We start from the raw sequence: 14,347 nt of genomic DNA on the forward strand, positions 1-14,347 counted from the left end.
GGGGCAGGTATTTTCCCAAGTGCTTTGTAGGAATTGACACGTTTAAGCCCGACAGCTATCCCATGAAGTAGGAGCTCCAGACCCATAAGCTCTTGCAGTCAAATGTGTTTGCTTTGTATTCACGAACTTTGTACTCTAATGAAACCCTCACCCCTCCCCCACTCCTGGATTGCCCCTCTCCCTCCTGTGGGTCTGGGTTAGTCTGGGTAGACTAGGGAAACAAATCCATAGAAACTCCTATGTCTATAAGAGAGAGTTTTATATAAAGGGCAATTGTACATTAGGAAAGCATCCCAACTCAGTCCAGTCCAAGCCCATAAGTTTGATATTAGCCCATATGTCCGATACCATTCTATAAAGTCCTCTTCAGATTCACGAAACACAGGCAATGATGCCAAATGTAGGACAATCACAGGTCAGTGGGTGGGAAGTCTTCTGGATCCAGCAGCATTGTAAGCATCTCAGCGCTGGCAGGGATCTCCACATGGCTCCTGCAGTTCCCATGGCACGGGGTCTTAGTGTAGTGACATCTGTCTTGTCAGTAGAGTGTCTCTCAGGGAGTGAGCCATGAGAGAGAGTCTCTCTTGCTTCTAAGGAGGAAATTCAGGAATTCCCAGAATTCTCAGGAGAAGGCCATGCCCACACAGAGACCTCATTGACTTTGATCTGATTGATAGACTAGACTCCACCCTTCATTGTTAACCCTCTCACATCCCCATTTGTCACCAGATTATGTAACTATCACAGGAACCCCATCTTCTACTTCCCTCAAGTCAACGCCCGTCAACCACCCAGCCTATTTGTAATGGAGTTCAACTTCTTAATACGGAGCCTACTGGTGAAGGGAAGGAGGGGGCAGGCCCATCCAGGAGGAAGTATCCAGGCTGCATGGTAACAAGGGGGAGAACAGTGAGGGAGACTGGCTGCCTGCAGGTTGATTCTAACCGACAATGACCCCATGAGTGTTGGAACAGAACTATGCTCCATCGGGTTTTCAACAGCTGATTTCCAAAAGTCAATCACCAGACTTTTCTTCTGGGAACCTCTGGGTGAACCCAAGCCTCCACCCTCAGGTTGGCAGTCAGGCACGTTACATGTTTGTACCACCCAGTGAGAAGTCCCACTGCCAACAAGTCACTTCCAACTCGCCCTCTACAGGCTTACAGGCTGTAAATCTTACAGGCTGTAAATCTTACAGGCTGCAAATCTTGATGGGAACAGATAGCCTCATCTTCTTCCTCGGGTCAGTTGGTGGGTTTGAACTGCTGACCTTGTGTCTAGCAGTCCAAGTTTTACTTAGTAAGTAGTTACCTGAACTAAGATGTTTCTTAACCCATCTCAAGCACTTACTTCATTTGTCTGAGATGCAAGGCTCACCAATGTAGAGAGTAATGTAGGTCCTGGGAGGACCCCGTGCACTTTAACAACGCTGACAGAAGCAAAGAGACCCAGTGTCTCTGCTAAAAAACTCTCTGTGATTCTTACATGGCTGGTTATAAAACATAAGCATCGGAAACCTACAAACCAGGTTATCTTATCGTTGCTCTGTTTCCAAATGATCTCGAATTCATCATTTAAGGAGGGTTTTATTTTGTGTTTCTCTGTGTGTGCGCGCGCGCATGCATGCGTGCGCATGTGTGCGTGTGTGTGAGATGATAAACTGATTGTGGGTGCTCAATCCTTTTGAGGACAGAATTTTTGTTGCCCTCAAATTTCCTATCTTCTAAAATATGGTTAGGACTTACCAGATCCATTTGCTATCTTTCGCGCTCTTGAGTTGATTCCATTCTCCGCCCCCTCCCTCCCACCAACATGCTCTTATCAATATCCGTGTCTTAGGACTTAGGAAAGATGGAGTAGAGCAAGATGGTAGAAGAGTTACCACGACGCCTGCCATACATGGAAGTGTTCACTGTTGCAAGCACTCACCAGCAAGCAGATGGGCACCTGGGATACCTGGATCGCACACCCGATTCCCCCGAAAGGTGCAAGCCAATTACCTTTGTGTGTTGAGGGGTATGTGTGTGTGGGGTGGGGGTGGGAGTAGGGGTGTATTCAAGTCCCTGGGAGACAGGCCTCTCCTTCATCCAGATCTGCAGCCTCCTTGGCCTTCCAGGCTCAGATGCCAAAGAGCCGGGCATTGGTGCAAGCCATGGGGAGACTAGGGCAGGTCTTGAAGGCCTTCTCTTCTTCTGTGATGACCGGGCTCTCCTTCCTGGAGACATTTCGGATGGGCATCACAGGTCCAGTCAGCTGCGTGGCCCGTTTGAGTTCCTCCGCAGAGTTGTCTGCCTTCTTGGGGGGCCTCAGGGCTTCCTGGGGGAGAGGATGCACATTGGCCTGAGGGACTCGGTGGGCTTGTTCCACCTCCTGGGGTGCAGATCATGAGGGCCACCTTCTTGTGGATGCCGGCCACCCTCGGGCTCTTCCAGGTCAAATCCTGCACCAGCACGGACTTTGGTGTGATAGATAGTGGGGCAGCGCACGATGGGCCGGATGGGGCCACCTCTGAGCTATGCGGTGGCCTTGGCGCCTTAGGCCTTGAGCCTGAGGATCTCTCCCCCCCATCTCCCAACTGGTTGACCCACATAGTCACACACCGCTGCCAGTGCTTATGAGAGTGGGGTCTTAGGATCATGCCATTCCAGCTGGGCACCAGGGCTGCCCAGGGACCTGCTCCAAGTGGACAGGACAAGAGGAAAGAGAGCGGTGCACCGTGAGCATCTTCGTGCCTCAATCTCTCACCGCATAAAAGACATTGGTTCTGGTAAAAGAATCGGAAGGAAGAACCACTGAACAGAGGAAGTCTTGTTCGGGGCTGTTGGGGCAAAGAAAGTAATAGATGGAGAAGAGATCGACTAACTCCATCATTTGGTGTTTTCAAGGATGACCCCCTTTGTGTAGCATCAGATTCCCAGGTCTCAGGAAAGCATAGCCCTCGTTCGGCTAGTCCATACTCTTTGCTAAGGACCTCGGCATAGAGCTGCCAAACAGCATGCTTGGTCCAACTTGCTCCCTGCCTGGAAGCTGCAAAGTCAAGCTGATGCTTTCCTGTGCTCTCTCTGGCCACCGCCTCTCCCCTGGGAAAGATCACCTGACAGTAGCAGTATTCAAAACGAGGAACGAAGGCGTGGTCCAAGCTTCTTTAAGCTCAAGAGTTTTGGGGTTCCTGGTGAAGCCCCAAAGAAGAGTCCAAGAGAAGAAGATGGACAGAGGGTGCCCTCTTCTGAGCGGACACCTCCTCTGCCTCATGATCAGCCTTCTGGTTCCAGGTAAGATGGGGCGGTAACAGGGACGACAGAGGGAGGGGGGCTGCAGGACACCCAGGTGGTCCCTTGTACCATTTAGAGAGCATTCAGAGGTAATGTGGTCAATATTCCTCCACAGTGTCTGTCTTGCCTTCCTACTGGTGGTAGGAAGATATTTACTGTCTGCATAGGTACCTGTCAAAATGTCCTGTTCTGTCACCATCTCTCCAATTCCCTCTTGTCATTGACTTCCTCTGTCCCTTCAACCACATCCCTGGTCTAACCCTCACCTTCTTTCTCCCGTTGATATGAAGAGTAAGAATGCTGTAAGAATGGTATTAGTTTTAAACATACTCTGAAGAATCAAATAAGATATTAAGAGTGTGAGGATCAACCTGAGATCAAAAGGAGCTTAAGTCCCATGAGGAGATATCTGTTCCCAGGCTGGGTACATCTTGTCGACTTTATGGAAAGAGAGGAGGATGCTCCTGAAGAGGCAGAGACAACGTCCAGACAAAGATGATAATGGGGCTAAGAATCTGCTCAGGTGTCCCATAAGGTGCCCTGACCATGGCCAAGACACACCTGCTTAGACCTGGCTATGTGATTGGCTTATGGCCATTTACTCGGTGACAGGCTGCTTGATCTTGATGCTGAAAATTACCCTCAAGATATCTGAGGTCACTAAATCTGAGAAGAGCAAAAATGAATACAAGGCAAGCTCCCATTCAGCACACCTACAACATGCTTCTCCTAACTACGTACTAATTATAGCTGTTTAATGATTCTATCTCTTGATAAAACGGTGTTCCCCTTTCAGTAGATGGACTTCTTTGAGGAGGAGATTGGGCTGCAAGTTTTAGGGCCCTGCTAAGTGTTGTCAGTCCTAGATGGACTTAAGAGGTTTGTGTTGGATACACTTAAGGATACTCCTTGACCAAGGGACTTAAGTGGAGAGCAAATTTTTGAGACTGCTGGGGGCAACGAATGTACAAATGTGCTTGACACAATTGATGTCTGTACGGATTGTGATAAGAGTTGTATGAGCCCCCAATAAAATTATTTTTAAAAAATAAAGGAGACTCCTTGAAGACTCTTTGGAACCAAAGCCAAGTTTGCATACAGATTGGAGCAGAATTTGCCTAAGGATGAAACAATGGAAGGGAGGATAGAGGACTGACCCAGCTCACTCCATCAGCTCCCACCATTTGCTTACCAGCCCAGCCTATCCTCCTGATCCCGGCAGGAAGGGTTTTACTCAGGAAGAAGGGGTTTCCCTGCTTCTCCCAGTGCCCTCCTGTGTTCTCTCTGTGGTCCCCACCTCCTCCCAGGCTCTAGCTTTGTCATTTCTCACAGAGGCAGTGCAGAGGGCCCTGGTCCCATCTCACAGGCTTCCTGCCCTCTACAGGAAGAGGGGACACTTTCATGATCAACTGCTCAGGGTTTGACCGGCATGGAGTGGACCCTGCCGCCTTCCAAGCTGTGTTTGCCAGAAAGGCCTTCCGTCCCGTCTTCAACTACAGCAGCCCCACGCATGTCAACGTCTCCTTCACCCTTTCTGCCATCCTAGAAGTGGTGAGACCCGCCTCCCCCTCCCCCCGTAGGCATAGGCTGCTCATACAGAGCAGCAACCCTCTGCCCCATCAACCCAGCATGGTGCTGGTCCAGACATGAGCAATGGACCCACTGGATGGATTTCTACAAGGAAGTGCTTCATCCTGTGGGGTGAGGAGGCCTAAAGAGGAAGGCTGCAGTAATGTTTTGACATGTCCTTGAATCTTTCCCTTTCTTGAAGATTCCAGGAAAAATATTATCCGCCCCCACACCAAAAAATTTTTGTTGTTGTTGTTGTTTTGTTACAAAAAACCTCAATTGTCCTTAACCTCCTGGGGAACAAGTAAGAAAGGGGTAGTCCAGAGTCTAGATTTCTGTCCAGCACAATACATGAGCAGATGCTTGTGAGGATGTGAAGTGGGCTGGGTCTAAGTCTTTCTGCACTGATCATCCTGGATGGGATTTCTTTGTTAGGATGCCCAGCTCCAGCTGCTGACATCATTCCTGTGGATGGATTTGGTAAGGCAGACTCAACTACCCCATTCCCACTTGCATTTGAAATTCTCAAGTGGAAGAGTTCGAAGGGGCTTCAGGCTTTTCTAGTCCAACCCTTTCGTAGATGGACACATCTTCCTTTCTGATACAGTATATGAACTTCATCCACAACTGGATGGAGGAGCCCTGGGGGTGTAGTGTGGCTACGCGTTGGGCTGCTAATCACCGGGTTAGCAGTTTGAAACCACCAGCCACTCCAGGGGAGAAAGATGAGGTTTTCTACTCCCATAAAGATGCAGTCTCCGAAGCCCAAGGAGCAGTGCTGTCCTGTCCTGCAGGGATGCTACAAGTCCCATAGACTCCATGCCAGAGAGCTTGGTGTGAGAACGGAACTGGCAGCCCTCGTGTGTATCTAGAGTCACACATCTCCATAGACTGCCGTAGAAGGAGTAGCGATCCAAGACCATGGCCATGGCCATGGCCAAGGGGATGTGGAACAATCTAATGGATGTGCCTGGCTCCAGGTCATTTTAGTAGACCCTGAAGGTCAGCCTGGAAATAAGCCCATCAAGAGGGACTTAACTGGTGGCACCTTGCTAGCTAAGGAGGGGGAGACAGTTGTGACCACTTAAGACTCCAGTGGGCACAGGGTTCTCTGGGTTTAGATAAGAATGGAAAGATCAGGAGAGGCTGGCTGGACCGGCTCCATCCCCAATCCCCTTTCTTCCTCACTGCTCTGGCTGCAGATATGGGACAATCCATTCATCAACTGGAACCCGGAAGAGTGCGTTGGCATGGACAAGCTCACCATCTCAGCCGAACACCTGTGGCTCCCAGATATCTTCATCGTGGAATCGTGCGTAACTGGGCTGAGGGAAACCAAGGTGGAGTTCCTTTTGCAGGGGCAGTGTCGGTGCAGGGCACAGGGCCTCTCAGAGGTGGCGTCCGACAGGGGCACAGTCTGCAGTCATTCGTCTTCACGGCAAGAAGTAGTATAAGGAAGGCACTGGGAGATTAGACAAAGGGCCCAGAAGGAGAGCCCCGAAGCTGGCTAAGGCACCCACAGCACCCACCTCTCCCTCCTTTCCACCACACGCAGCATGGACGTCAATCAGACACCTCCTTCGCACCTCACCGCATACGTCAGCAGTGCGGGCCGAATCAAGTACGACAAGCCGATGCGGGTGACCAGCATCTGTAACCTGGACATCTTCTACTTCCCCTTTGACCAGCAGAACTGTACACTCACCTTCAGCTCGTTCCTGTACACCGGTGAGTGTGCCACCTTTGGGTAGCTACTTAAGACTCGGGAGAAGATAGTTGACGGGTACAGGGATTGTCAGGGAAGGGCTGAGGCCCCTGTTCCTCAATTTGGATGTCTACTTGCGCACTTTTAAAATTGCCAATCACTGCAGGTCCTCCCAGGGATTCCATTGTATTTGTGCCAAGATGAGACCCGGGCATTGTTAGTCTTTTTTTTAATATCTCCCCAGCTGGTGCTAACAGGAAGCCAGGATTGAAAATGAAGGCTTTAGATCTTGGGTGGCCTCTTGTACCAAATGTGGCCCACCTGACCCCGAGTTGCTGCCCGTCTATCATTTTGAGCACAAACCTTTTGACTTGGATAGTTACCGAACTTAAGCCAGTCAACAAAATGCCACCAGATGGCCCGTGGCAGGTTTAAATAAGTTCATCCTTACCGGGGGCAAGTCCGTAATTTAAAATGCTGAGCTATTCATGTGGGATTCCACTAACACAGCTGCATCCAACTGGGGAACGGGGAAGAAAAGGAAGAAGGAGTCCAAATGCTCTTGGCTCATGCTGGCGTCATCCCCCAGATTCCCATCAAAATGTTGACTCACTCTAGTTTGTAGCAACCACAGCCACAGATTAAAGCTGTGGCCCACATACAGATGCGTTGCTGGTCCTGTGACCCACCTCTGAATAAACCCTGGATGCCCTGCTTGGAAAGGAGAGGAGGGAAGCATTTGTTGGAGAAGCTGAATGTGGGTGGAATCAAATGGGATGGGTGGGACGCCTGGGAGCGCTTCTGGACGGAGCTAACCAGCTCTCCCTTGCAGTGGAAAGCTTGCTGCTGGGCATGGAAAAGGAAGTGTGGGAGATCACAGACACGTCTCGTGACATCATTCAGACCCAGGGAGAATGGGAGCTGTTGGGCATCAACAAAGCCAGCCCAAAGATGTCGGTGGGCAGCAACCTTTATGACCAGCTCGTGTTCTATGTGAGTCCAGGGTTTCCTGGTTGACCTCTGGTCCCTGTTGCGCTGTGATTTTCTTCTCTATTGAACGAAGGCTCTTGGGACCGTACAAAGAAGCAGGTAGGAGCTGAAGCATCTGCTTCCCGCTCCTTCCTCGACTCAAGCCAAACACCACACCCATTGCTGCCAGGGGGTTGGGGGGGACAGTTCAACTCGCTGTGGCTGCAAGTATCACAGAGTAGAACTGCCCCACAGGATTTTCTTTGCTGGGGTCCTCATGGAAGAAGATAGCTAAACCTTTCTTTCTCTGCCTTGCCGGGGGGAGCTGTCTGCCAACCTTTAAGTTAGTAGTAGAGCAGGGGTCATTTGTACCAACCCGGACCTGATCCACACCAACCGCACCTGATCCACACCAACCAGACCTGATCCACACCAACCGGACCTGATCCACACCAACCCAGACCTGATCCACACCAACCGGACCTGATCCACACCAACCGGACCTGATCCACACCAACAGGACCTGATCCACACCAACAGGACCTGATCCACACCAACAGGACCTGATCCACACCAACAGGACCTGATCCACACCAACCGGACCTGATCCACACCAACCAGACCTGATCCACACCAACCGGACCTGATCCACACCAACCGGACCTGATCCACACCAACCGGACCTGATCCACACCAACAGGACCTGATCCACACCAACAGGACCTGATCCACACCAACAGGACCTGATCCACACCAACCGGACCTGATCCATACTACTTGTTTTCCTCTCAGCAGTTTCATAGACATGTGAACGGCCTACCCTACAGTTGGGTGGCTTACATCGATTTCAAAGAGCTGTGCCTTCACTCTTGGGCTCATTCTTATAAGCTCCTGGGCGCTATTGCACCGAGTGGAGGGGCACTCACTTGATGCCCCCAACGACTCTACTTACCTCTGGAGAGTCTACAGTCACTTGCTGTTCCCAGCAGGTTATCAATAACAATTAGACAACAAATTGGGGCATTTCTGGAAAAGGGGACGTGTGTTAGCTAATGGGACTCTCCCAGCACCAGCCTGTGGGACAGGAGGAAGGATCAAAGATATGAATTGAGCCCTTTGGTATCCATTCATTTGCCCTTTTCTGCACTCTGTCTCCCCCACCAGGTGGCCATCCGGCGCAGGCCCAGTCTCTACGTCATCAACCTGCTGGTGCCCAGTAGCTTTCTGGTTGCCATCGACGCCCTCAGCTTCTACCTGCCGGCAGAGAGCGGGAACCGAGCCCCGTTCAAGATAACGCTTCTGCTGGGCTACAACGTCTTCTTGCTCATGATGAATGACTTACTCCCTGCCAGTGGCACCCCCCTCATCAGTATGCTTCCTCTAACCTTTAGGAAGTGACATGGGGCACGGCAAAGTGAATGAGTTCCGGGAAGGGGACGTATTGGACGTACTGTGCTTGCCAGGGAGGGTTGGGCAGGGTTGGGGTGGGGACTCAGTGGTGTCTGTGGCCCCCACACTGGCCTGCCTCCACCCCAGGTGTCTACTTTGCCCTGTGTCTGTCCCTGATGGTGCTCAGCCTGCTCGAGACAGTCTTCATCACCTACCTGCTGCACCTGGCCACCACCGAGCCTCCACCCATGCCTGAGTGGCTCCACTCCCTGCTGCTGGTCTGCACCTGCCCCAGCAAGTGCTGCCCCACTGCACCCCACACAGAACAGAAGGGCCTGGCTCTCGCACCCACCCAGCTGCCTGGTAAGCAGGTGGAAGCCAGCACTGCCCTCACCCCCTCTTCCAACACCTCCCCTCCTCTGCTCCTGCTTCCTGCCCCTCTGAGGGTGGCCTTCCCGCCATGGACGAGGCTCTCTCTGTCCTCTCCACAGGCCTGATGGAGCCCGTGGAGTTGGTGGGGAAGATGCCCAGCCCTAGACAGACAGAGCCAAAGGAGTCGGCAAGGACCCCACAGAAACCCGAGACCCAGAAACCTGAGACCCAGAAACAGCACCTGATCGACCAATGGGTACAGTTCAGCCACATGATGGACACCCTGCTCTTCCGCCTCTACCTGCTCTTCCTGGTCTCCTCCATCCTCACCGTCATCGTCCTCTGGACCACCTAGGTAAACTTCTTCCTACAAATCACATCCTGAAGTTTCTCCTCGTCTAGGGCCTTCCCTCAGCTGAGTCACGTATCCTTAGTGATGACCATATCCCCGTCTATATTCCAGAAAACTCCAAGAGAACACTACCAAGTACTTTCAGGATAGCCCAGGACAATGCCCTGACATCTCTAGTACCACAGTCTTACTCCTGCACATGTATGATTAAAAATAAATCAATAAATAACAATAATAATTTAAGGAGAACATGTATTCAGCCTTAAAAGGGACAAAGATAACGCAAAACACAGACATATCATCCAGATGAGGGAGGCCATTAGCAAGAGGTCCTAATGATATCCTACACCTGCCCATTTAGTCTCCCTGAGCTGCTACCTGTCCTGACTCCCTTAGCAATGGAGAGCCAGGTTAGTCAAGTCTCTCTCTGCTTGATCACCCCAATAAGCAACTTTCACACATGTATTAAACGCCAACTCACTGCCCCTGAGTCAATACTGACTCACAGTGACCCTATATGACAGGGGAGAACGTTTCTGTGAGTTTTTGAGACTGCAGCTCTTTCTGGGAGTAGAAATCTGCCTCTTTCTCCCACAGTGCTGCTGGTGGTTTTGAACTGCCAGCCTTGTAACCACAGCCCACCTTGTAACCACTAAGCCAGCAGGGCCCCCACACATGCTGTGACAGAGCCATAAACCCCACCCCGGCACGGGGCACACCCTCCTGAGGAAGCTTCAGCACTCTACCCTTTCAGGCTTTCAGACACGTTCCGAGTTCTCAAAGCAAAGATCAAGCCTCATTTGTAAGGAATGACTGTGTAATATCCATGAGTGCAAATGTTCCTTTCACTAAACCATTGTCTTTCCCCCGTCCTTTGCCCCTCTTGTTCCTGACATTGTTCTTTATGCCAAATAATAGATTGTATTGGGTTTGGGTTTGTTTTGGTTTGTTTCTGACCGCTTCCTCTAATTCTGGAGCATCAAGTAGAGTGGTCCTCCTGAAGGCATGTGCTTGGAGGAGAGCCTGGAAGATCCGTTAGGGCACCCAGTTAAAGGGTTCTGTGTCCATAAGGGACCACACAGGCATACAATGAAATGCTGCGCCGCCATTTAACGTGTGATCTAAGCTAATGCCTGGAACTAGCTCCATGATATACTAGAAAGGGTGAACAAGTTACAAAGCTACGTGCATACATAATTTCTGCTTAAAAAATACATAGTTAAATAGGCTAAGAAAAGAACTATAGATGGTTAGTCACCAAAACATTAGTAAACTTCATCCTGGATAATAGGATTGTGAATGACTGCTATTTACTTTTATATCCTTGACTGTGTTGTCAATAGGCATGTGCTAATTTGATTATTAAAAAATAAAGTTATTTTTTAAAGAGTTCTCTTTTAATAATAATGATACTTCACGCCTTTATCCAGAAATAATATCCTATAGAGAAATCTAACAGTTGGAAGCAGGTCCCTGAAGCAACACAGAAGTTTGACAGGGAAGAAGAAAAACACTAGACAAATCTCAAAGATATATTTCAATTCAAAATCAGCACCACTGAGCTAATTACAACGCATGGGAAATGCCCTGAGTCAGTCTAATAGGGCTGTTCTTTACAGGGGTTTCAACAACTGGTGTCTGGGTCATCATGTTCCCCTAGGGCAGCGGTTCTCAACCTTCCTCAGGCCGTGACCCTTTCATACAGTTCCTCGTGTGGCAGGGACCCCCCAACCACAAGCGGTTTTCTTGTTTCAAAAAGGTGAAATGTTCAATTGATGACAAACCTCAATCTGTCAATTTCCCAAACAGAAGAAAATGTCGATCCATAGTGCATTTGGAGTTTGTTCCACCATGCCAGACTGTTAATCAAGCTTTCTATTTAGAGGTTTTGAAAAGATTGTGATTTTTTAAAAAAAAAAGGCCTGATATGTGGCAGACGGGAACTGGTTTTGCCACCACGACAATTCACCTGCACATGAAGCCATCTCAGTGCACCAGTTTTTGGCAAAAAACATCATGCCTCTCTTGTCCCACTTGACTCACCTGACCTCACTCCACACTACTCCTTTTTGTTTCCTTGCATGAAGAGGGAGCTGAAAGGAGATTTGAAGATGTAGAAGGGATGAAGAAAATGAGGGAGGTGCTGTCGGCCATTCAAACAGATGAGTTGGAGAAATGTTTCCAGAACGGAATCACAGATTTGACAAATCCATTAAGTGTAATGGAGAGGACTTTGAAGGTTATAAGGTTGTTTTGTTTTTAAAAATTAAACACATAGCTTTGGGTGGAAAAATCCTTTTTTTGGGTGTGGTGGGGTTTTAACCCTCATAAACCAAACAATTATAAAGAACAAGAACGAAAGGATACACAACATTAAGGACCCTTGTTCAAGGTATAAACGTGCTATTGAACATAATGAAAAATACCCATAAAGTAAAGGGCTGGCACCTGCGAAAGCTACACCATTTATGCACATCAATGGGCTTTATCGAAAGAGAACCCACAGATCCATCAGATAAAGGGCAACTCTCCAAAATCTATAGAAAATTACAACATCTGAACAAGAAATTGCAAATAATCCAATTGAGAAATGGGCACAAGACACGATTAGACAATTTACCAAAGACAGCATCCAGATGAATAGATGTCCAAGTCCATTAGCAATAAGAGAGAGAAAATGCTTAATAATACCATTCTTATAATGAAAATCAAAGAAAAATAAATGTGGCATTTACACCAAAAGATAAGAATTTGATTATTACAAGGGGCACTGGGGGAAGGGGTGGGGTGGGTGCAGAGAGTAGGGGGAGGGGAAAGATTGGCTATTGAGGGAGGGAGCAGGGATGGGAAGGAAGAAAGAGAATGACATTCATGGAAGTGTTAATGGGATGTTATTGCTGATTCCCTTTGTTGAGATGGTCTGTGTAACTATATGCAGTGTACTTCTTAAAAAAAATAATAATAATAAAAAAAGAGAGCGTGAAGGCTCATAGGCTGTATGCCTCCATATGCATGACCCCTCGGGCCTACACATTGATCTGAGTGACTTAAAAAAGGGGGGGGGGTGATAAAATTAAAACTGAAATGGACGTGGAGTCTTCGGTGACATACAAGTTCATTTGAAGTGCGTTGGGGGGAAATGTTGGATGACTAGATGTATGAAAGAAAGCCAGTCAACCTCTGGTGGTGACCTCTTTATCCTTTTCTTGTATGTTTTATTTCTCCATATTTTCTGTCTTCATGAAGGTTCTCTGTTTGCAGAGACGCTCATAAATTGGCTCACTCAATTGTAGGGACTGGCAAGGCCAGAGACTGTAGGTCAGAGACAGCCTGGAGCTGCTCGTGTCCCAAACCCAGACAACAGAAAGAGTGGCAGCGCTCTGGTAAGGCATCTATTTATAGTATGGAGACAGAATGTTCCCTAATGAATGCTTCTTTTTTGGCTCACAAAGTCTTCAAAAGAGTGTCTGAAGTCCCTCCACATCATGGAGTGTAATCTACTTCCTGTAGGTCAACTGCAGAGGAGGGTGAGGGCCACCTGGGTAGTGATAACAGCATGCTTGGGTCATACAAAATTATCAACTTAAAATTAGCCTGCTCTAGTGGGTCACACTGGGAGCGCTGGGGGCGTAGTGGTTACATGTTGGACTGACAACCACACCACAAGGTCAGCAGTTGGAAACCATCAGACGCTCCTCAGGAGAAAGATGAGGCTTTCCACTCCTGTAAAGAGTGTCAGGAACCCACCGGGGCAGTTCTACCCTGTTTTACTGGGTTGTCGGGCATATTTGGCTAAACATTTAATGAACTCGCCCCTCAGGTGATGGCTGGAATTGCTTCTCTTTGGTGTGTGATGTGAGCTGGTATTGATGATGTCACAGGCCTTAGATGGTCCAAAGGCTGGATACTCCCCATCCCTGGTCAACTCATTACAGCAAACATAACTACTTCATGGCAGCATCTAGCTTAGTGCTTGACCAAAAAACTGAGCCCATTGCCTAGCCACACCGACACATTAAAATTAACCATCAAAATTAGCAACCTCTCTGCACAGGCCAGCCATCTTGAGTTCTTAGACATTTTGGTAAAAGGCATTTCTGCTGGCTGAAGCCTCTTGGTTCTCATTCTCTGGATCCGTTTTCCTTTCCATGTCTTACTCGAGGCCTGTGCTCTTAGCCAGAAATTCCTCCTTGAGTTTTGCCAAGATGTTAAAATGCGAGGGGTTACCCAGACCTTGAGAAATTTCAAATTTCTGAAGATCAGTTTTGCATCAATGAGCTTCCTTCCCCATTTCCACATTCATATTTCTGTGGGTTTTATTGTGCAGTTTTTTCAATCTCATAGGGACATGGCCTTCAGTTTTCTTTGCCTAAACTGTGATTTGTCATTGCCCTTTGCAAAAGACCACCAGATGGATACGTGCGGGTCAAGGTGCGTCTTGTGTTCTGAAACATGACTTGACAATAAAAAGACTACTTTTCATAGTCTGGACACCTCAGCAGGAATGAGGAGCATTTTACAATTTTGGAGGAAGTGCTTCGGTGTCTGGCTTTTTAAAATGTATGGGAAATATCTATTGTAATAATAACTTTATCTCCCTTTCCTCCAACCGATAGTGTGAACCTCTGTTAAGGGTGTACATTGGGAAGTTATGAACACTTAGTGGAAAACAGATCATGGGCTCTGGATGTACCAATCTCATCAAATGCTTGGTTGTTT

The 14,347-nt window shown here is 48.6% G+C and overlaps 1 protein-coding gene across 1 annotated transcript; it reads left to right on the forward strand.

Annotated features, from left to right (window-relative positions):
• The first annotated feature begins 3,205 nt into the window (after positions 1 to 3,205).
• LOC142454671 (5-hydroxytryptamine receptor 3C-like) lies at positions 3,206 to 9,631 on the forward strand. Its single transcript, XM_075555869.1, has 9 exons — positions 3,206 to 3,272; positions 4,657 to 4,823; positions 5,277 to 5,321; positions 6,044 to 6,153; positions 6,397 to 6,569; positions 7,379 to 7,539; positions 8,680 to 8,884; positions 9,052 to 9,267; positions 9,396 to 9,631. Exons 1-9 carry the CDS (start codon positions 3,206 to 3,208, stop codon positions 9,629 to 9,631), a joined length of 1,380 nt encoding a protein of 459 aa, XP_075411984.1.
• Positions 9,632 to 14,347: the final 4,716 nt, after the last annotated feature.

This window comes from Tenrec ecaudatus, chromosome 8 (assembly GCF_050624435.1).
Source record: "Tenrec ecaudatus isolate mTenEca1 chromosome 8, mTenEca1.hap1, whole genome shotgun sequence".
Classification (NCBI taxonomy): Eukaryota; Metazoa; Chordata; class Mammalia; order Afrosoricida; family Tenrecidae; genus Tenrec; species Tenrec ecaudatus.

Bases quoted from the DNA above. Each gene is read 5' to 3' on its own strand.
- LOC142454671 (XM_075555869.1), top strand. From the start codon at position 3,206: ATGGACAGAGGGTGCCCTCTTCTGAGCGGACACCTCCTCTGCCTCATG. The intron at 4,824-5,276 runs GTGAGACCCGCC...TTTCTTTGTTAG, and splicing joins TTTCTGCCATCCTAGAAGTG to GATGCCCAGCTCCAGCTGCT. The intron at 8,885-9,051 runs GTATGCTTCCTC...CCTCCACCCCAG, and splicing joins CAGTGGCACCCCCCTCATCA to GTGTCTACTTTGCCCTGTGT.